At 50.2% G+C, this 20,048-nt stretch overlaps 2 protein-coding genes and 1 pseudogene across 2 annotated transcripts; all 3 read right to left on the minus strand.

Annotated features, from left to right (window-relative positions):
- Nucleotides 1-5,494: 5,494 nt before the first annotated feature.
- On the minus strand, nucleotides 5,495-7,851 carry LOC109778903 (uncharacterized). Its single transcript, XM_020337489.3, has one exon. The coding sequence runs from the start codon at nucleotides 7,849-7,851 to the stop codon at nucleotides 6,295-6,297; it is 1,557 nt and encodes a 518-aa protein (XP_020193078.1). The 3' UTR covers nucleotides 5,495-6,294.
- Nucleotides 7,852-8,565: 714 nt separating this feature from the next.
- Nucleotides 8,566-9,138, minus strand: LOC109778904 (uncharacterized). The gene has a single exon (XM_020337490.1). The coding sequence runs from the start codon at nucleotides 9,136-9,138 to the stop codon at nucleotides 8,566-8,568; it is 573 nt and encodes a 190-aa protein (XP_020193079.1).
- An 8,444-nt stretch (nucleotides 9,139-17,582) lies between these two features.
- Nucleotides 17,583-19,160, minus strand: LOC109778905 (uncharacterized; annotated as a pseudogene).
- Between the last annotated feature and the right edge of the window lie 888 nt (nucleotides 19,161-20,048).

The following is a 20,048-nucleotide window of genomic DNA, read 5'->3' on the forward strand; positions in this document are numbered from 1 at the left end:
TGCATCCGGGGCGGCACCTACCGGTGGTGGTCGATCCAATGATCCTGCAAGCCGTGGCTGCCAATGAAGGCCCTACCCTGCAGCGGGCGTGACCACCAGCCCAGGCCCTTCGAGGACAAAAAAGGACGTCGATCGGCTGCGGACGTCACCTCCATGGCTGGGTAGCCGGGAAGAGCGTCCTTTCAGATGAGCCCCTGCGGCCGGTCTGGTTACCTTCGGACCGAACGAAACCAAAGTCCAGGTACGCGGCTAACGCCGGAGGCACCTTGGACAGAAGAGAGACAGAAAGGAAAGGAGAATCAGGTCAGCACGGACGCCGGCTAGACGACGCAGGAATCAGACCGGCACGGGGGAATCCCAGTGAGCGGCAGAAGTGACCGGGACCGATGGTGGTGCCGGAGGAGCACCATCAGGCAGATATGGATCTCTTGCGCCGTGAGCGACGCCAGGGGCATGTTGGCCAGAAGGGAGACAGAAGGGAGAGGAGTCCCAGTGAGCAACGGAGGCGTCCCAGATCGGCGGTCGCGCGGAAGGAGCACCACAGGTAGAGATGGATCCCCGCCGCTGTGCGCTAGTCTAGAGAGGGGAAATTTTTATGTGCGAAGGAGCGCACGATGGGTTGACCTGTGAGAGCGTTGGATCAGGGAGACTGGGAGGGACAGGAAGACGATGTTGCTCAGGTTGTGGTAGGCCCTTTAGCTAGTAAATAGAACGCTTATGTGGCAGGGTTGATGTACTGCTCGGTCCCATCTTGAAGTCACTAATGAGATGTTGATGTGGCAACTGTGATGAGGTGGATAGGCTGCATGTCAAGAGAAATGAGATAGTGGGGATCAACTATTTTGGTATTATAGATACAGGAAAGAGTCCTGACCAAATACAGGTTCCATCAGGTGCGGCCACCCGATCAGGAGTTGTACTCCGTGACGTACATGAAGATTAAAGATTTGCTTTCTTTGAAAGGAACCGGGTGGGGTCCACCTGCAGACTACACGAGAAGCCTCACCACCAACCAAACAGGTCATCATTATTTTTGTTTCGTTAGATTAAATCAAGTCGGTTGTTATCTTTTGGTAGGACAAGTTTGTTTTTCCTTTGAATTAGAGGTGTGCCTAGCGTGTTGGTCAAACCATGGTAGGCTCGGCTATACTAGTATAAATAGCCAGAGTATGGTCATTGTAAAGACAGGTTATTTTATAAAATAGACACGATGTGTTTTTAAGGGTAGACACCCGTATCAAGTTTTAGAGGGATCTTTAGAAAACATCCGTGTTGCGATTTATTTGTAGAAATTGTTTTTGCGCGTGAGTGCCATCGTTGAGATTGGTTTTCTCGTGCTGATCCGCAAGGTTCAAACCCTCTATTTCATGCACATCGTGTGCGTGGGCGAGAGGCTACTTCTACTGAAGGTGGAGTGTCGTGAAAGGTCGGGCCGCAACAACGGATCGGATCTCGCCATCGAGGTTCGGTCTACATCATGTGGTATTCAGAGCATCAGGTTGTTCACGACACTATGGAGAAGACGGTGAGGGCATCGTCATTCAGTAAGTTAAGCTATGGATTTCAGTTGGAGGAGGAAGGCCATTGGACCGGGATTTTTCACACGCGTGTGGTGGTGAGAGAGAGATCATGTGCCATGACGATCGATCACATGAATTTGATCAACGCTGCAAGCATCGAGATGGTGGAGAAGCTGAATCTACCAATGACACCACGTCCACAACCATACTTGTTTTGTTGGGGTCAAGAAGAGCTCACTGTCACGCAGCAAACCAAGGTACCGTTTTTGTTGGGAAATTATTTTTGCGAGGTTTTGTTCGATTTGATTCTGGCACCGATGATTTCATGTCACTTGTTATTGGGCGAGCCATGGTACAAAGAGCATGATGTTGCGTATGATTGCAAAACACACAGATATACCGTCAAGAGGGGTAAGATGTGCAGCCTCATGCCAATGGATGATGAGCGTTTTATTTCTTGGAGGAAAGAACATCTTGAGAAGATAAAAGAGGAAAAAGAAGAAGAAAAGAAGAAGGTTGAAGCTACTGGAATTTGTATGGCCGTCGTTCAGTCCGTAGATAAAAATATTGCTGAAAAGATTAATTCGAAACCGGAGACGGTTTCTTTTCAAGGAGAAGAGGATGATACGACCGTGTGTTCTGTCACTACCGGTGTTACTGTTATTTCACCTTATCGTAAGGATGTATATGCGCCATATATACCTAGGTACCTGCCTATCATCTACGAAGATGCAGAACAATACTTTGTCTCGGTTACTATGAGCCAGATTGCTAATTTGCATTGTACTGATGAGAGCAAGATTATGCACGTCAAAGAACGAGTTAGCCACATGTTACCAAGTTATGTATGCATGCAACCAATAACGTGTAGAACTAGGATTGAGCAAACAAAAGAGTCTGCATGCAACATTGATGCACCAGAGATAAGCAAGGTCACGTGCATGCATGGGAAATTAGTCCATTACGATAGCTACAATACAGGAAAGTGTCCTAACCAAATACAGGTTCCATCAGGTGCGGCCACCCGATCAGGAATTGTACTCCGTGACGTACACGAAGATTAAAGATTTGCTTTCTTTGAAAGGAACCGGGTGGGGTCCACCTGCAGACTACACGAGAAGCCTCACCACCAACCAAACAAGTCATCATTATTTTTGTTTCGTTAGATTAAATCAAGTTGGTTGTTATCTTTTGGTAGGACAAGTTTGTTTTTCCTTTGAATTAGAGGTGTGCCTAGCGTGTTGGTCAAACCATGGTAGACTCGGCTATACTAGTATAAATAGCCAGAGTATGGTCATTGTAAAGACAGGTTATTTTATAAAATAGACATAATGTGTTTTTAAGGATAGACACCTGTATTAAGTTTTAGAGGGATGTTTAGAAAACCTCTGTGTTGAGATTTCTTTGTAGAAATTGTTTTTGCGCGTGAGTGCCATCGTTGAGATTGATTTTCTCATGCTGAGCCGCAAGGTTCAAACCCTATATTTCATGCACATGGTGTGCGTGGGCGAGAGGCTACTGCTGCTGAAGGTGGAGTGTCGTGAAAGGCCGGGCCACAACAACGGATCGGATCTCGCCATCGAGATTCGGTCTACATCATGGTTGGAGCTCATTGGTTAATCAGCAATTTGATATAGGAACTCGATACAGGACAATGGTATAGTGTGAAACTTTCACGTGTGTGTCGCAGAAGTCATCACGTGACTGTTTATCATCACAGGACAATGGTACATTTCCACTGGCCTAAACAGTAGGTACTAGTGTGACCAGGCAATGAACCGCGTAAGAGGCGTCTGGCCAAAAACTGGTCCGAAACTGCCTAATTCTTGCCTAAATTGGTGGGTTCTGACCTAGAGGAATGAATTTTGAGATTTGACAAGTTTGGTCGTATTTTACCTAAATCTGAGCCATTTTTAGGCAGTTCCCAGGCATGCCCCGCTCGTATGCCTGAAATTTGGGTGAGCGCCTCGGTTAACTTATGGGCTTGGTTGGGCCTTGGCTTTTTTATATGCAGAAAAAAGCAGGCTGGGCGGACCGAATTTAGTTCATTTCGACTCGCTTCGTCGTTGTCAACAGACAGTTGTCATAGTCGAATCGTGCAGAAATGCCATTAATATATACTTAACGTCATGCTTCGTGCTAGGACCAGCAGTCCCAGCAAAAACAAGTGTCAACCATTTTGGTTTTATCACTACCTCATGTTCATTTGGGGAATTATGGCAACTTCCTCTTAATTTAACTGATGACATGTTAAATCTCTTAATGCCGTTTATAGTCAAAGTATATGCCCATTTATGTGGCCAGACATAAAACTAAACTTGTACTGTCTTTTTTTGTGCTATAGCGTAGTATATATATCTTGAATCACACGGCAATTTTTTGGGTATGTTAGGTCCCAATGTTTCTGTCTGGCACCGATATGTTTATCGAATGATGAAACTATATCTGATCCCAGAAAAGGTAGTTGGAGCTTACATTATATCTACCGAATTATAACACCAGTCTCAACTCCTCATTTCGGACGTGGACGTAGAAGTTTCAAAAACCCAATTGATTTGGTACAGTTTCATGGCCAAAATTATACAACATTAATCGGATCAAAATCTGAATACCTCTCACAGAAAAAGAAGAGATACAAGCTACTGATTGAACGTGATGAATACACAGCTTCGCGCCATTGAGAGACGGGGACATAATCAATCTGTTGATACACAAGCAAGGAAGAATGTGGCCACTTGAGCTGTCTTTTGTGCGACCCATCCCAATCAAAATAGTTTGCCAATGCACAAACAAAAGCGTCGACCATCAACATCTACATTCAGCCACCAATCAATACATTCAACGATGTACTGTAGGTAGTCGCAGTTCACCCCCCTGCACAAGCTGAAAGAAGGAAGCACCAGATCAGACAAAAGCAAGTTGAGCAGCAGTTTCAAAGTTCAAGATCAAGTTCTGCCAATCCGGAGGCATCCTTCGGCCATACAAAAGACACTCCAATAACAGACAGACCAGAAAATGATAGTCTACTTCATTCGATAATAACAAGTGACCATGTCAGATCAACAACATCTCTCTCGCGAACTAGGGTTAGGTGCCGCCGTCCTCCCAGCCCCCATCTCTCGCTCCCTCTCCCAAGTGACCCAACCCACATCTCTCTCGCGAACTAGGGTTAGGTGCCGCCACCGTCTTCCTGGTCACCGGCGAGATCCCGCGTCACCTACAGCCAGGACCATCCCCGCCTACCTATCTGCGCACAGGAGCTCGACCCCGCCGACCTCTCCCGCTGGGAGCTCTACCACAACGACCGACTGCCACAGGACGTTGGTCCTGCTATCCCACGTCGCCGCCAGCCGCCTGGACGACGCGCTAGAGGCCCTCCTAACTAAACCCGTTCATGGACAACCCGGCCCGGAGGCCCGAACCCGAAGCCTGACATTCGGGTCGGGCACGAGCTCCACTTTCTCGTTCGAAGCCCGGCCCGAAAGCCCGAATAAAAGCCTGAAATGCCCATATAAATATTTTGTATTCAAAATATAGGTATAATAGATTAATATAATATCCCAAATATGATTAATTTAATTAAAAAATGCCACTGTTCATGTGCTTCGGACCGGGTCAGGCTGGGCTCAGGCTTGAGATTTTTTCTTCGGGCTTTGCCAAACCTGGCCCGAACTCGACCTGACATGTGGAATGACCATTTTTACGCCTAACCATTAACCACCACAGGTTTGTTCGCTCGCACTCTTGGTTTACCCAATGTTGGTTGAACCAGAACTGAGCAACCACGACCAGTAACTCATGCGGGAGCATATATACCGGAGTAATGGTAGACTTACGAGCCTTTCTGTTAAAAACAAAGGGCGGGTTAAAAAAAATTTGGGGGGGAGGGGGGCGGGGTTGTAATGGACATCGAGAACCAGAGTGGCTGGAGCTCTACCTTTGTAAATCCTGGGTAAAAAAAGACTAAGGATTTATGTGTTAAGAAAAAGACTAAGGATTTACGCAATAAAGCTGGGGAAGAAGAAAGAAAACAGTTGCCTTCTACAATTCTACAACTGGCACTTCTAAGGTAAAAGTGAGGATTAGGGACATCCATTGTATTTTTGATAAACCGATAATCTATAAAGCATCCTTTATTCACATGATTCTAAAGACGCGAGAATTGTATAGGGATGCAACACATGATGACTAACTATGTAGTTCACGATTTGCATTGTTGTAGTTACTAAAATGCCATTTTCTTAATCTCCATCCTTTGGTTCACACAGTAGTTAATAAAATGACATTTTCTTTCTACAAAAATGCAAATCATGAACTATGTAAATATGCTCCAAGTATCCAACACATAAACAGTATATGACAATAAAATTAATTTTAAAAATATAACTTATAGACGGCATGTATGGCTTGCTAATGTGGCAGTGTTGCATGGTTAAATTAATGTGGCATGGTTGTATACCTAAAAAAATTAGGAAGAGGTGAAAATATTTAAGATTGATGGTAGAAGATATAACCGGAGGAGCTCTACATGTTTTTTTTCTTTCTTTTCTACATATATGAGATATATATTATCACCCGGGCTCATATTATCCACATAGTATTACGGTTTAGTAATTTCTCCATATGAAAATGGGATATAATGGACCAATGTATTTTGGAGCGAAATATAATAACAATATTATCGCTACAAGTGCAGAGCACCACCAATGGATTGGCCAAGATTACAAAATACTACGTTGAATGAAATAGAAGACTGATTCAAAAAAAGAGGGGATCAGCCAAAAACAAATTGCGGAGGAGGGCGGGAGAAAGAAACCCCATCCATAATCTTCTTCTGCGTAGCGTTCTTCTGCCTGTTGGTCCATGAGTGCTGCTCCGTTACCATCTCCCAGTCCCAGTGCCCCTTGTCCTCAGCACGCCCATTCCTGAACAAGGCTACACGGCGCAACGACGTCGACACTCCCACGACAAACTTCACAAAGCAAATCTGCCTCTTCGTTCCCTGAAAACCAGCCACCACAAGCTCCTTCAAGTGATGCCGCCGAAGCTCGGTGGGCTCCCAGGGTATCACATGCCCGGGCCTCTCATTGCAAGGGGCGATATGGATGTGAAGGGTCTCGAGGGATGGTGCCATCTCGAGGAGGAGACATGGCCACGAGACATCCCAGGAGGAAGGCACGTCGGCGACGAGCAGTTTCCTCAACTGGGGCAACAAGGGCGACGAGGAGCCAGACGGCGGCACGATCCATCGTCTTGGTCCGGTGAACCGTAGGACGAGGTTGGTTATGTAGGGCGTGCGCCCGAGGAACGAGCCAAGCTCAAGCTGGTGCCCAATGTATACGCGTGGCTGTCCTACTGATGTGAGGAAGAGACCGACCCTAGTGGTGTGGTTGCATTGCCTGAGGCAGGGAAACAAGGCGGACTGATCAAAGTGCAGCGTGGTGTCCCGGGAGGCTAGGCTCTCGAGGTTCGGAAGAGCCCTCATCCGCACCTGTCCGAACCTGCACTTGTTGAAGACGAGCTCCCTGATCTGCGAGCTGGGGGCGTCCACAACCAGGTCCGTGTCCTCCAGGGGGAATTCGCAGGACTTGAGTTGCAGCACCTGCAGCTGCGGACACAAGGTGAGCACGCCCTCGTAGGCTGCCGTGGGCGTCGATCCCTTAATGTCTTGGAGGACAAGCATGGTGAGCGCGCCGAACTCGTGCAGCGGCGGGAGCGCGCAGCCTACAAGCTTGAGGCTCCGCAGGCACGACGCGCGAGGATCGTGGCAGAGGCCGTGGCCGGGGAAGGTGTGCACGGATTGCCGGAAGTTGATCGGCTTGGCAACAGCCTCGAGGTCTCTGACCCCCCAATCGTCGATGGACCTGGCGATTAGCCTGTTCATGCAGCCGGGGTTGTGGGTGATGAAGAACTCGAGCCTCAGCATGCTAACGCTGCCGCGAGCTCCTCGGATGTCTTCGTCGTCCAAGAAGGTCTCGACGGAGCGGGTCAGGGCGCGCATGGCACCGCGCTCGTACCTCTTGATTTTGGGCGAGAGGTCAGACTTTCTGTACCGAAGATAAGATCTGTGCATGTTTATGTCGTGACGGAGCAGGACCAATCTGTGGTAGCGTGGTGGGAGCATGCTGCCGACCCGGAAGTCGAGTAGGAGGAGCTCGCGGTGGAGGCGGGCCCAGCGCGTGGACAGCAGCGCGGTGCGGAGCGCCGAGCGGGTGTCGAGACGGCGCAGGACGAGGAGCAGAAGGTCGTCGGGGAGGGCGCTCATCGGGTCGTCGCCGCGGGACGGCTGCGGCCGCCGGCGCAGAGATCGATCCGTCCTGATCCTGGCCATGAGCCTCAACCGGCACGGCGAATCGAATAGCGACTAGCGAGTACACGTACGTGGCCGGCTCGCACCCGCGGTTGCGGTTCAGTACTACGGCGAATCGAATCTTAGGATTGGGTTTCAGGATGGTACCGTCGGCGGAACTCGACCCGGAATCTGCACGTACGGACGCCGAGGAGGCTGGCGAACCCTATTGACGCTCGCGTCGCATGCGCCCGACGGCTGCGGCTGCGACTTCGCTGGAGCGCGCGAGCGACGGGCGCGAGATGGGCCGGCCCACTTCGAGCGTTTTAGCAGTGCGACGCAAACCGGTTCCCTCAACCGTTTGTTTCCTTTGTCAAATCTCTATCTCTACTTCTCTATCTCTACTACCTAAAAGATAGGTAGGTAAGGTTCCCTCTCCCCTCTTAGAGCATCTCCAACATACGCCGAACGCGCCGCACGCTAAAAACTGCTTTGCCGCGCGTCCATCGCCTGGTTTGACACGGCGCTGGCTTCAGCAGCCACGCTAAAATGCAGCGCGCGCCGCTCCAGCAACGCGCGCGCTCATTCTACAACATTTTTTACATCGGAAACATAGATAAAAAAGATAGATTGCATAGATAAAAAAGATACAAAGGTATTTTACATCGGTGCAACTAGATAGATAGTTCGAAAGCATAGATAGATAAAACTACGGTGCAACTAGATAGAAACTACTACGGCATGCATAGATAGAAACTACTCCAAGTCGCTACCATCATCATCCTCGTCGGTGTCGTCCGAGGTATCGAGCCACATGTCCAACCAACGTTCATCGTCAGCCGTGAAGATCGACCTCCCACCTGCTGCAACGATATCGGACTGCGCATTCGCCAATGCCTTCCGCCGACGCCGGTCCACCCGCTTCGCGTGGCGCCTTGCCGTCATCTCCGCCCAGTAGGCACGCTCGTCGGCGACGTCCTCCGGGTGGCGACGGCACCACTCCGCCATGGCTCGCTCGTCCTCCTCGGCGATGAGGAGGCGGCGCTGCCGCCGAGCGTGGTCGGCACGGTCCATGTCGGTGATGAGACGCGGCGGAGGGGCGACGCGTTGCGCCTCCTCGCGCGTGAAGACGTCCCGGAAGTTCATCTGCGACCGGGGCCTCTCCAAGCGCCACGCCGCCGCGTCGTACGCGCGGGCCGCCTCGTGCGCGCTCTGGAACGACCCGAGGCCGAGCCGGACGTCGCCGGACCGGATCTCGGCGGAATACCAGCCGTTGGGGCGCTCGTGGACGCCGCGGTGGCCCGAAGAACCCCGGCGGCGCGGCGGCATGGTGGCGCGATGGTGGCGCGGAAAGCGGCGAGGTGGCGAGGGGAGGGCGCGTGGCTGTGTTCTGTGCACGTGGCGAGCGCGGGATTTTATAGGCGCGGGCGAAGCGTCGCGCCAAATCTACCGCGCCGCGTGCCGCTTTCTCCCGCGCGCGGTAAGTTCCCGCCACCGCTGGAGCGCGCGGAACCAGCCGACGTGCGCTAAAACCAAACTTTACCGCGCGGGCCCGCCTTTTGCCGCGCCTGTTGGAGATGCTCTTACGTTCTCCTTTTCGTCCTCCCTCGCACGTCCTCCCACCTCTTCGTTGTTGTTTTTTTTTCGCCCTTTGTCCCACCTGGTTGTTTCCTTCGGCTTTTCCCTACGTGAGCGATCCCCCTTCCATGTTTTCGTTCCACCACCACGCCCCAGCCGCCGTTGCGTGTGTGGGCTACGTTAGGGCTTCTTCCTCCAGATCCCATCCCCTCGTCGTCTGATGCCCCAGCGCCGCCGTCCTCTCTTTCTCTCTCTCTGGTCACCAACGGCGCCAGCCAGCAGATGTGCACATGCGCGGGGCGGCGACAACTTAGCGAGCTGCGGGGACTGGAGTGCGAACTAGGGTTCGTGCTTCCGCTAGACACGTATGTACATAGATCGCTTGTGTTTTCTGCCAGGACTCGAGCCTCTGGCAATCCAGTTATCTACACGCTAGAAATAAAGCAAGAAAGAACGAAGGCTAGATTCTTGGCAATCCAATCATGCGTGCCATGTGTTGCTGTGTGATTCCAGACGTGGCACAACTCACGTCTTCATGTGTGCCAAGTCCTTTCCGGCGTCAAGGTAATCTGCCCGGAATCAATCAAACACATCTGGCCGGAAAGTGAAAGTCGTAGTAATCAATCTGACGAGCTAATATTGATGCCTCGTGGATGGGGCATCGTCTCGCCGCTGATGGCTGGGCCAAGAAGGATTACCTGGAATTGCCCGGGTGACGTATTGGGTTTATTATGCTAGCACTTGTCAACTTGATAATTCGATTTCCTGTGTACTTGTATTCTGCCAATCCAAGAAGAATCTCAGGCCTTCTTCTTGTCTTTTTATTCTGTGCCTTTTTAATTTGATTTACCTTACCTTTTTGCTAGCCTTCATTAATCAGAAAAACTATCTGAGTCCAAAGAACGTTCTTACATAAACATTTGTGAGTGGAGTACAGTAATTTGGTGGTTGACATGTTATCCTGAATTTTCATTTACTTATGTGAATTAAATCTGAGTTGTAACTTTTGGTGGCTAATATGTGTGAGGGCTGTGTCTAAAGATGCTTCTTGTTGCATTACTTTGTCCCTTTCAGTCTGAGTTAAATAAAAAAGATTTCCTTGGACAGTAAATTTCATTTTGGCTAACGAAATTGCAGTAATTTAATCAAATCTATCCAGAGAGGGGACCGTGATGAATGAATATAAACATTCATATTCTCTTTTCCTACGATACGTCTAGATGTTTGTCACGCCCAAGATGCGACCCTATCCTAAAGGAACATGAAGGTCCCACCAAGGATAGAAGCGCATCTTGAAGACGCTTTTGCAAGGTGGATATCATTACATCAACATTACATAATATTTGGGGATACATACAAGGCATACAAATGCCGCAAGAATACATCAATACATCATACATGAGATCAATATCCGACTACGGATGAAACATAAACAGAAACTCAAACGACATCCACCCTGCTAGCCCAGGCTGCCGGCCTGGAACCTATCCCCTGATCGAAGAAGAAGCAGAAGAAGAACTCCAAAGAAGCGAACATCGCTTTCGCGTCATGATCATCGCATAACCTGAACCTGCAACTAGTGGTGTAGTAATCTGTGAGCCACGAGGACTCAGCAATCCCATTACCATGGGTATCAAGACTAGCAAAGCTTAAAGGGAAAGGAAGGGGTAAAGTGGTGAGGTTGCAGCAGCGACTAAGCATGTATAGTGGCTAACTTACGCAAAGAAGAGCGAGTAGAGAAGCAACGGAACGGTCGTGAACTAACAATGATCAAGAAGTGATCCTGAACTCCTACTTACGTCAAACATAACCCAGAAACCGTGTTCACTTCACGGACACCGCCGAGAAGAGACCATCACGGCTACACACGCGGTTGATGCGTTTTAATTAAGCTCAAGTGTCAGGTTATCTACAACCGGATATTAACAAATTCCCATCTGCCACATAACCGCGGGCACGGCTTCCGAAAGATAATACCCTGCAGGGGTGTCCCAACTTAGCCCATGATAAGCTCTCACGGTCAACGAAGGTTATTCCTTCTCCCGGGAAGACCCGATCAGTCTCGGAATCCCGGTTACAAGACATCTCGACAATGGTAAAACAAAACCAGCAAAACCGCCCGATGCACCGACATCCCGATAGGAGCTGCACATATCTCGTTCTCAGGGCAACACCGGATGAGCAATCCGTACAACTAAAACCAGACCTCAAGTTTCCCCGAGGTGGCGCTGCAAGGAGCTCTAGTTCGGACCAACACTTAGAGAAGCACTGGCCCGGGGGGGTTAAGATAAGATGACCCTCGAGAGAGCGACTCCCTAGGGAAAAGAAATAGGTTGAGCAAATGGTAAACCCAAGGTTGGGCCTTGCTGGAAGAGTTTTATTCAAAGCGAACTGTCAAGGGGGTCCCATAAATCCCCCGACCGTGTAAGGAACGCAAAATCCGGGAACATAACACCGGTATGACGGAAACTAGGGCGGCAAGGGTGGAACAAAACACCAGGCATAAGGCCGAGCCTTCCACCCTTTACCAAAAATATAGATGCATTAATAATATAAGAGATATTGTGATATCCCAACATAAACATAATCCAACATGGAGCAATCTTCATCTTCACCTGCAGCTAGCAACGCTATAAGAGGGGCTGAGCAAAGCGGTAACATAGCCAAACAACGGTTTGCTAGGAAGGGTGACAAAGGTTAGAGGTTCATGGCAATTTGGGAGGCTTGAGGAGCAAGTGAATAGGTAGCGCAGCAAAGCGATAGAACGAAGCAACTAGCATAGCAATGATAGTAATGAGATCCAAGGTGACGGTCATCTTGCCTGAAGTCCCGCAAGGAAGAAGAACGAAACCATGAAGAAGAAGAAGCCACGAAGACGAACGAATCCTCACGATCGCAACGACACGGGAACTATCGAGAAGAAGCACACAACAAGGTAAACACACCACACATGAACAAGGCATGATGCTCAATCAAGAATGATGCATGACAAGGCTACATGAAGCTACTCATGGCAAGAGATGATGCATACAAGAACAACACATCAAGGCAAGTTTAAATGAGGCCGGAAACAACACATAACAATTCCGGTAAGTCCTCATATGCAAATTTCGAAATTGGTCCAGAACTGAATACATCTTATGTTCAAGTTGTTAAACAGCAAGTTTAAGATGCACCATGATGGTCTACACGAAATTCTAGTCAAGTTACATATAAAGTTCATTAGATTCGGAGCTACGGTCTAGGAGATATGAGCAAAACAAGTTAAACATGGCATTGATGCAAAATGCATACAAACATCAAGCAAACACCTCAAAACAAGGATGCAACATGATAATATGAGACTACATGCAAAACTAAGCAAGTTTCATATAGAGCATGCTCAAAACGGAGCAACGGTGCAACACATACACTCCAAACAAGACATAGCAACAATCTGTCCAAAATAGCAACTAGGCAACTTGCAAGCATCAAAACAATATGCTACAGCAACTCAACATGAAAACAAAAGGCATGGGCATGATGTACAGGTACAGCACAACAAAACATGAACACTGAGCTATCTCCAGAAATCACTAGAACAAGCTCAAAAGGACATGGCAATATTGCAATTAATAACAGGTTCACAGACTTGGTGAAATACTGGACATGGCAGAAATAGCATCAGGTTGCAATGTTCAGAGCACAAAATCAACATGCTACAGGAACTTAACATGGCAAAACAAGGCATGGCAGTGCTCTACTAAATGCACATGACAAAAGTCCCTTACTGACCATAAGCCAAAAAGGATCAGAAGATATGATGGCAAGCATGTAAACATAGCAAGTATCGTTATCAGGTTTCAGACTTAGCAGAAAACAGAGCATGACAGAAATATTAATATGTAGGCATGTTGGTGAGCTTGATGCACTCACTACAGAGCAATGAATGATAAACCAAGCATACATATAGCAAGATGGCATGTTAATGAAGCTATCCATGGCAAGAACAAAAGCATAGCATGCATGGATCAACTACAATAAGCTTGGCAAAATTGCATATCATGTTAAGAATCAGCCAGAAATATTTTATAGCAAAAGTAGAGCAAGATTGAGACATGCTATGGCACTCTATAATTGCAAACAATTGCTGGAATGGATCAATTACAACAATATCTACAAAACATCCTTAATGAACATCTCCAAAATATGCATGGATCTCTCTGTAGCATCAAGTTTACATGGCAACAAAATTACAGCAGACAAGGACTTAGAGAAATCACTGTCTCTGAAATCAGAAACATTACGGAGCCTACTTTGCAAGCTTGTGCTAGTCACCACAGAGATCACAAAAATACATGGACTACACCACTGGAAAGATGGCATGGCATACTTCAAAACACATATAGAGCTCATGCTCAAAAGATGCACAGATTTAATGATACAAAAATGACAAATCTCCAAATTCTGATAAGAACCAGAGAATAACAGCAACTAGCCCTCTTCCAACAGAGATTTGGGCATCAAGATGACCTCTAATGAACATGGTGCAATTAAAAAAATGTAGAGCATCACGAGACGAACAATTTGACATATTACATGCACGAATCAGAGCTACATGCAAGAAGTTACACACAGTTGAACATGCACACATATTGATAAGAACTGGGGACTTGGAAAAAATAACGACCTCGATGGGGGAACGAAGTCAACGCGGGCGGCAGGCAGATCGGGCTCGGGGCTCCTGCGGGCGAGGGCGAGCGGCGGCCAGAGGAAGAAGGGAAGGACGCCGGCGGGGAGGGGGCGCCGGATCTGGCCGGCCCCTCGCCGGATCCGGCGCGGCGGCGGCGGAGGGCGGCGAAGGCGGACGGAGGCGCGGGCGACGGGGCTCCGGGGCGGCGTCCATGGCGGCGGCGGCAGAGGGACGGCGCGCCGGCGGGGAGGCGCGCCGGGTGGCGGCGGCGCTGGGAGGCCGGAGGCGGCGTGGGCCATCTCGGGCGGCGGCGGCGACTTGGGCCCGCGCGGGCCCCGGATGGGCTCCGCGGGCCGCGGCGGCGGGAGGCTCCGGCGGTGACACGTGGCGCTCGCGGAGTGGAGGGGCGGCGGCTGGACGTGTCCGGCGGCGGCGCGGACATGTCCGGCGGTGCGAGGAGGGGATTTTTAGGGTTTGGACTGCGGGATTTCGGGGGAAGAGGCATATTTATAGGTAGAGGGAGCTAGGAGAGTTCAAACAAGGTGCGGTTTTCGCCCACGTGATCGTGATCGAACGACCGAGAGCATGGCAGAGACTTAGAGGGGTTTTGGGGCTGTTTGAAAAGGGGTTTTGCTGCAACACCCAAAAGGACTTTGCGGATGCCCGGTTAACCGTTGGAGTACCAAACGACCTCCAAATGGAACGAAACTTGACCGGTGGTCTCCGGGTGGAATACCAAGGCCACTTGACAAGCCTCGGCCCATTCCGAGAAAGTTTGACACCCGCACACGAAAGAAAACAAGAGGGGTGCACCGGAGGAGATAGGAGCGCCGGATTGCAAAACGGACAACGGGGAAAATGCTCGGATGCATGAGACGAACACGTATGCAAATGCAATGCACATGATGACATGATAGGAAATGCAGATGATGACATGGCAAAATGCAACACGCAAGCAGATGACATGGCAACGACAGCGAATAACTGGCAGACACCTGGCGCATCGGATCCGGGGCGTTACAATGTTCTTCCTCCCTCTGTCTGGATAGATTCTTGAGTAGCAATGCGAAGGGTCATGAAAGTGACATACACTTCAGATCATTGTATTGCATGGGATAATAGACTCATTGTCCTTGACGGCCATAGTTTTTTTCACCATCAGTTTCAACTCATTGGTAGTGCAAAAATCTGATATTTTTCTCAACTGATAGCAATTGTCTAAAGTTTAATATTAAGAGTGTTAAGCAATCTTAGTTTTTGTAAGAATTTTTTTAGGTTTCGACGATAGGAGTTCTACAACATTAAACGGACTAACAAGTGCGCCAGGTTGACAGAGAAAGGTCAAAAGCCCCTTCCCGAGCTCGGCCCCACGCGTCGCCCTCCCCGAGCGAGGCGGCCGGGGCGGCTCCCCTCTCCTCCCCCTCCCCGCGAGTCGCCGCCCCCCTCCCCCTCACCGCTGTCGTCGGCGGGCGCGGCCGGGCGTTGCCTGCGCGGCGCCCTGCAGCCTGGCGGTGGTGGCCCCCCTTCTTCCCCCGTCGCTGGACCCCGGCTCGGGCGTGCGGTCCTGGCGGCGGAGCCCTTCGGCTGGCGGCGTTCCGGCGTGGATCTGGACGGCGGTGATGCGGTGGCGTTGCCCCTTGGCGGCGATGACGGCCCATGGCCGCGGCGGCCGGTGGCGCCCGGCTGGCCCAGATCTTGGCCCTACGGGCCCGATCTGGGTCGGGGTGGGCCTGCTGGGGGTTGCGGTGGGTTGTTCTCCGGTGGTTTTGGCGAGCTCCTTGCGATAGGGACGGCGGCTGCTGTGCCGCGACTGCTGCAGCATGGCGGCGGAGCTTCACGGGCCCGTTCAGGGCTCGGCCGGACATTTGGTCTGGTGTGCCTCTGCTGCTACGCCCGGTCTGCTACCGCCTAAGCCGGTGGAGGTTGTTCCCTCCCTCGTGGCTGCGGTGCTGCCGGTCCTTGTCTACGGGTGTCTCGTTTGGGATCCGGCCGGCCTCGCTTCATTGGACGTGGTGAGACGACATCGGCGTCCTCGTGACTGTGTTGGCGCATGTTGGTGGGCGGCGGGTGTGGTGGAGCCGAAGGCTGGTCCTGGGTGGTGGGCGCGAGGGGTCGGGAGAACTCCATCTCGGGTCTTGCCGGTACCGACGTGGTGACGCCTGCGGGCGCCGCCATCCTTCTTGAAGGGCGTCGGGTGACCCTCTCCCCCAACTACCCTCCGTGTACCGGGAGAAATCCTAGGATTCGTCCGGGCAGCCGCGTCGTCATCGTCGCATCCCTTCGTGAAGGTGGTGCTTGGTACACGGCAACTCGGCGGCTTTGGAGCGTGGTGGTTATCTTCGGTGGGCGCAGGGGTTGCGGGGTGCCGTAGCTTTCGTTGATCCGGCGTTGTTGGCATTTTTTCTCTTATTTTCTCTTGTATTTTCTTTTGGGCGTGCTTGTGCTGTTAGCCCCAGCGTTGATCAGAATGTTGTATCGGATGGTTGCTATATCTATATAGCGGGGCGAAAACCTATTTCGAGGGAAGTGCGCCAGGTTGAGCTTTCCTTGGTGGTGTAAAGCAGATCGTCTTGCAGGTCATATTGGGGGGGGGGGGGGGGGGCGAGTGATTAGTTCTGATCTATTAGAATATGTACACTCCCGGTGCAACGCACGGGCAATTTGCTAGTTGTCTAAAAAAACGTCTGTCAAAAAATAAAATCAACTTTTGTCAAATTGTTTAATGTATATCACAAAAATGTTCAATGTGTATTTAAATATTGTTTAGCGCACATCACAAAAATGTTCAATGTTTAGTTCAAAGGTGTTCAGCTTGTCTCACAAAAATGTTCAACTTATATTTTAAAATTGTTCAGCGTATATATCAAAAATGTTCAACGTGTATTTAAAATTGTCAAGTGTGTATTACAAAAAAATCAATGTACATTTATAATTGATCAGCGTATATAAAATATTGTTCGTGTTTTTCAATTTGTGTTCACTTTTTGAAAAAGAACACGTTATAAAGGGTTGTTCTAATTTTGAAATTTCTTCACAATTTCAAACATTAATCGCATTATTTAAGAAAGATTGTTCGCATTTTTTTAAGAAATATTTAGAAATTTGAAGGAAAAAACGGATCTGTCATTGCAGTTAGTACTTATATATTAGCGCTGCAATTTACCCAACCAAGGTTGCCAGCTAGACTAGCTACCAATGTTGCTTCGTGGCTTGAGGTTGGGAGTTCAACTCCATGCGCCAACTTAAATTTTCCTCCTTGTTTTTTTAGAAACATCTATAATTTTATTCATGCGTTTTGCGCGCCCTTTAGCGAATGGTCGTCATTTTGACGCGAGCGGGCGTCAAGCAGGTACTCTCAAGGAGGCTGGGGCGGGAATGAATTGTCACCGGCGAGTAGACCAATGTATTTTGATGAATATAATAACAATATTATTGCTACAAGTGCAGGGCACCACCAGTGGATTGGCCAAGATTACAAAATACGTTGAATGAAATAGAAGACTGATCCAAAAAAAAGAGGGGATCAGCCAAAAACAAATTGCGGAGGAGGGCGGGAGAAAGAAACCCCATCCATAATCTTCTTCTGCGTAGCGTTCTTCTGCCTGTTGGTCCATGAGTGCTGCTCCGTTACCATCTCCCAGTCCCAGTGCCCCTTGTCCTCAGCACGCCCATTCCTGAACAAGGCCACATGGCGCAACGACGTCGACACTCCCACGACAAACTTCACAAAGCAAATCTGCCTCTTCGTTCCCTGAAAACCAGCCACCACGAGCTCCTTCAAGCGACGCCGCCGAAGCTCGGTGGGCTCCCAGGGTATCACACGCCCGGCCCTCTGGTTGCAAGGGGCGATGTGGATGTGAAGGGTCTCGAGGGATGTGGCCATCTCGAGGAGGAGACGGGGCCACGAGACATCCCAGGAGGAAGGCACGTCGGCGACAAGCAGTTTCCTCAGATTGGGCAACAAGGGTGACGAGGAGCCAGATGGCGGCGGCACGATCCATCGTCTTGGTCCGGTGAACCGGAGGATGAGGTTGGTTATGTACGGCGTGCGCCCAAGGAACGAGCCAAGCTCACGCCGGTGCCCAATGTATTCGCGCAACCGTCCTCCTCGTATGAAAACGAGATCGACCCTAGTGGTGTGGTTGCATTGCCTGAGGCGGGGAAACGAGGCGGACTGATCAAAGTGTAGCGCGGTGCCCCGGGAGGCCAGGCTCTCGAGGTTAGGAAGAGCCCTCACCCGCACCTGTCTGAACCTGCAGTCGTTGAAGACGAGCTCCCTGATCTGCGAGGTGGGGGCGTCCACCACCAGGTCCGCGTCCTCCCAGGGGCATTCGAGAGACTTGAGGTGTAGGCGTGTAGCACCAGCAGCTGCGGGCACAAGGTGAAGACGCCCTCGTAGGCTGCCGTGGGCGTCGATGTGGTAATGTCTTGCAGGACGAGCATGGTGAGCGCGCTGAACTCGTGCAGCGCCGGGAGCGCGCAGCCTACGAGTTTGAGGCTTCGCAGGCACGACGCGCGAGCCCCCTGGCAGAGGCCGTGGCTGGGGAAGGTGTGGACGGATTCTTGGAAATAGCTCGACTAGGCAACAACCTCGAGGTCGCTGACCCCCCAATCGTCGATGGACTTGGCGATTAGCCTGTTCATGCAGCCGGGGTTGTGGTTGATGAAAACTCGAGCCTCAGCCTGCTCACGCTACGGCGAGCTCCTCGGACGACCTCGTCGTCCAAGAAGCTCTCGACGGAGCGGGCTAGTGCGCGCATGGCACCGCGCTCGTACCTCCTGATTTTTGGCATGTGCTCACACCTTATTTTGAACCGAAGATAAGCTCCCTTTATGTCCATGTCGTCAAGGAGAAGGACCAATCTGTGGTAGCGCGGTGGGAGCAACGGAGCATGCTGCCGACCCGGAAGTCGAGGACGGGGAGCTCGCGGTGGAGGCGGGCCCAGCGCCTGGACAGCAGCGCGGTGCCGAGCGCCGTGCGGGTGTCGAGGCGGCGCAGGACGAGGAGCAGGAGGTCGTCGGGGAGGGCGCTCATCAGGTCGTCGCCGCGGGACGGCTGCGGCCGCCGGCGCAGGGATCGATCCGTCCTGATCCTGGCCATGAGACTCCATCGACACGGCGAATCGAATAGCGACTAGCGAGTACAGATCATAGATTTAAATCGTGGGCGAGAGGGAATCGCGGCCGAGATTTTTTGCCGCGACAGTTTAAGGAAAGAATGGCGCAATCGCCCGATCTCCCGCTATTTACTGAGCCATGCAAATCGCGGGGCGGTTTCAGATCCGCGATAGCTTAGATTTCGCCCGCACCCGGCGACACCGGACCTCTTATGACTGTGGTTCAGGATGGTACCGTCGGAGGAATTCCACCCGCGCCCACCTTAATCACGCCCGCGCGTCTAGCCGAGCTGGTCTGCAGCGTGTCAGTCCACCCACGTCGCCAGTGATCAGATCCCAGCGCTCACGTCCTTTTTTTTTAATCTCTGCTTTAATTCTAGCACGCGCACATCGACACGGCCCTTGGCCCAGAATCCCTACTGGGCCTGCACAGTGCTATGTATCTGGCCCAGTGTACCCTCTGCAGTTTTATTATACTATCACCTTGAAATGCCTCAAAAACAATTATAGTATCAACTTGCTTTATTATTTTAAAAAATAATTACATGTTCCTCAAAAAAATTACATGGGTGAATGGATCAAAGAATGAGAGAAACGCTCCTTGCTTTATTATTTATTTAAATTTTTTTGGGGGGTGGGTTATTTTTGGGTTTTCCTTTTTATTTTATTTTTGCTTTTTTTCTTCAATTTTTGTTTTTATTAACATATTGTTTTTATTTTTCTTTTCTTTGGTTATTTTTTATGGTAATTTCTTCCGGTTTTATTGGTTTTCAGTTTATTTCTTTCTTTTTCTTCTATTTTTTGTGTATGGTACAAAAGGTTCACCATGTATTAAAAATATTTTCATCATATGTTAAAGAAAATGTTCGCCA

This window comes from Aegilops tauschii, chromosome 6, assembly GCF_002575655.3.
Source record: "Aegilops tauschii subsp. strangulata cultivar AL8/78 chromosome 6, Aet v6.0, whole genome shotgun sequence".
Taxonomy (NCBI): Eukaryota; Viridiplantae; Streptophyta; class Magnoliopsida; order Poales; family Poaceae; genus Aegilops; species Aegilops tauschii.

Excerpts from the sequence above, each read along its gene's own strand:
- LOC109778904 (XM_020337490.1), bottom strand. The coding sequence starts at position 9,138 with ATGCCGCCGCGCCGCCGGGGTTCTTCGGGCCACCGCGGCGTCCACGAG.
- LOC109778903 (XM_020337489.3), bottom strand. The coding sequence starts at position 7,851 with ATGGCCAGGATCAGGACGGATCGATCTCTGCGCCGGCGGCCGCAGCCG.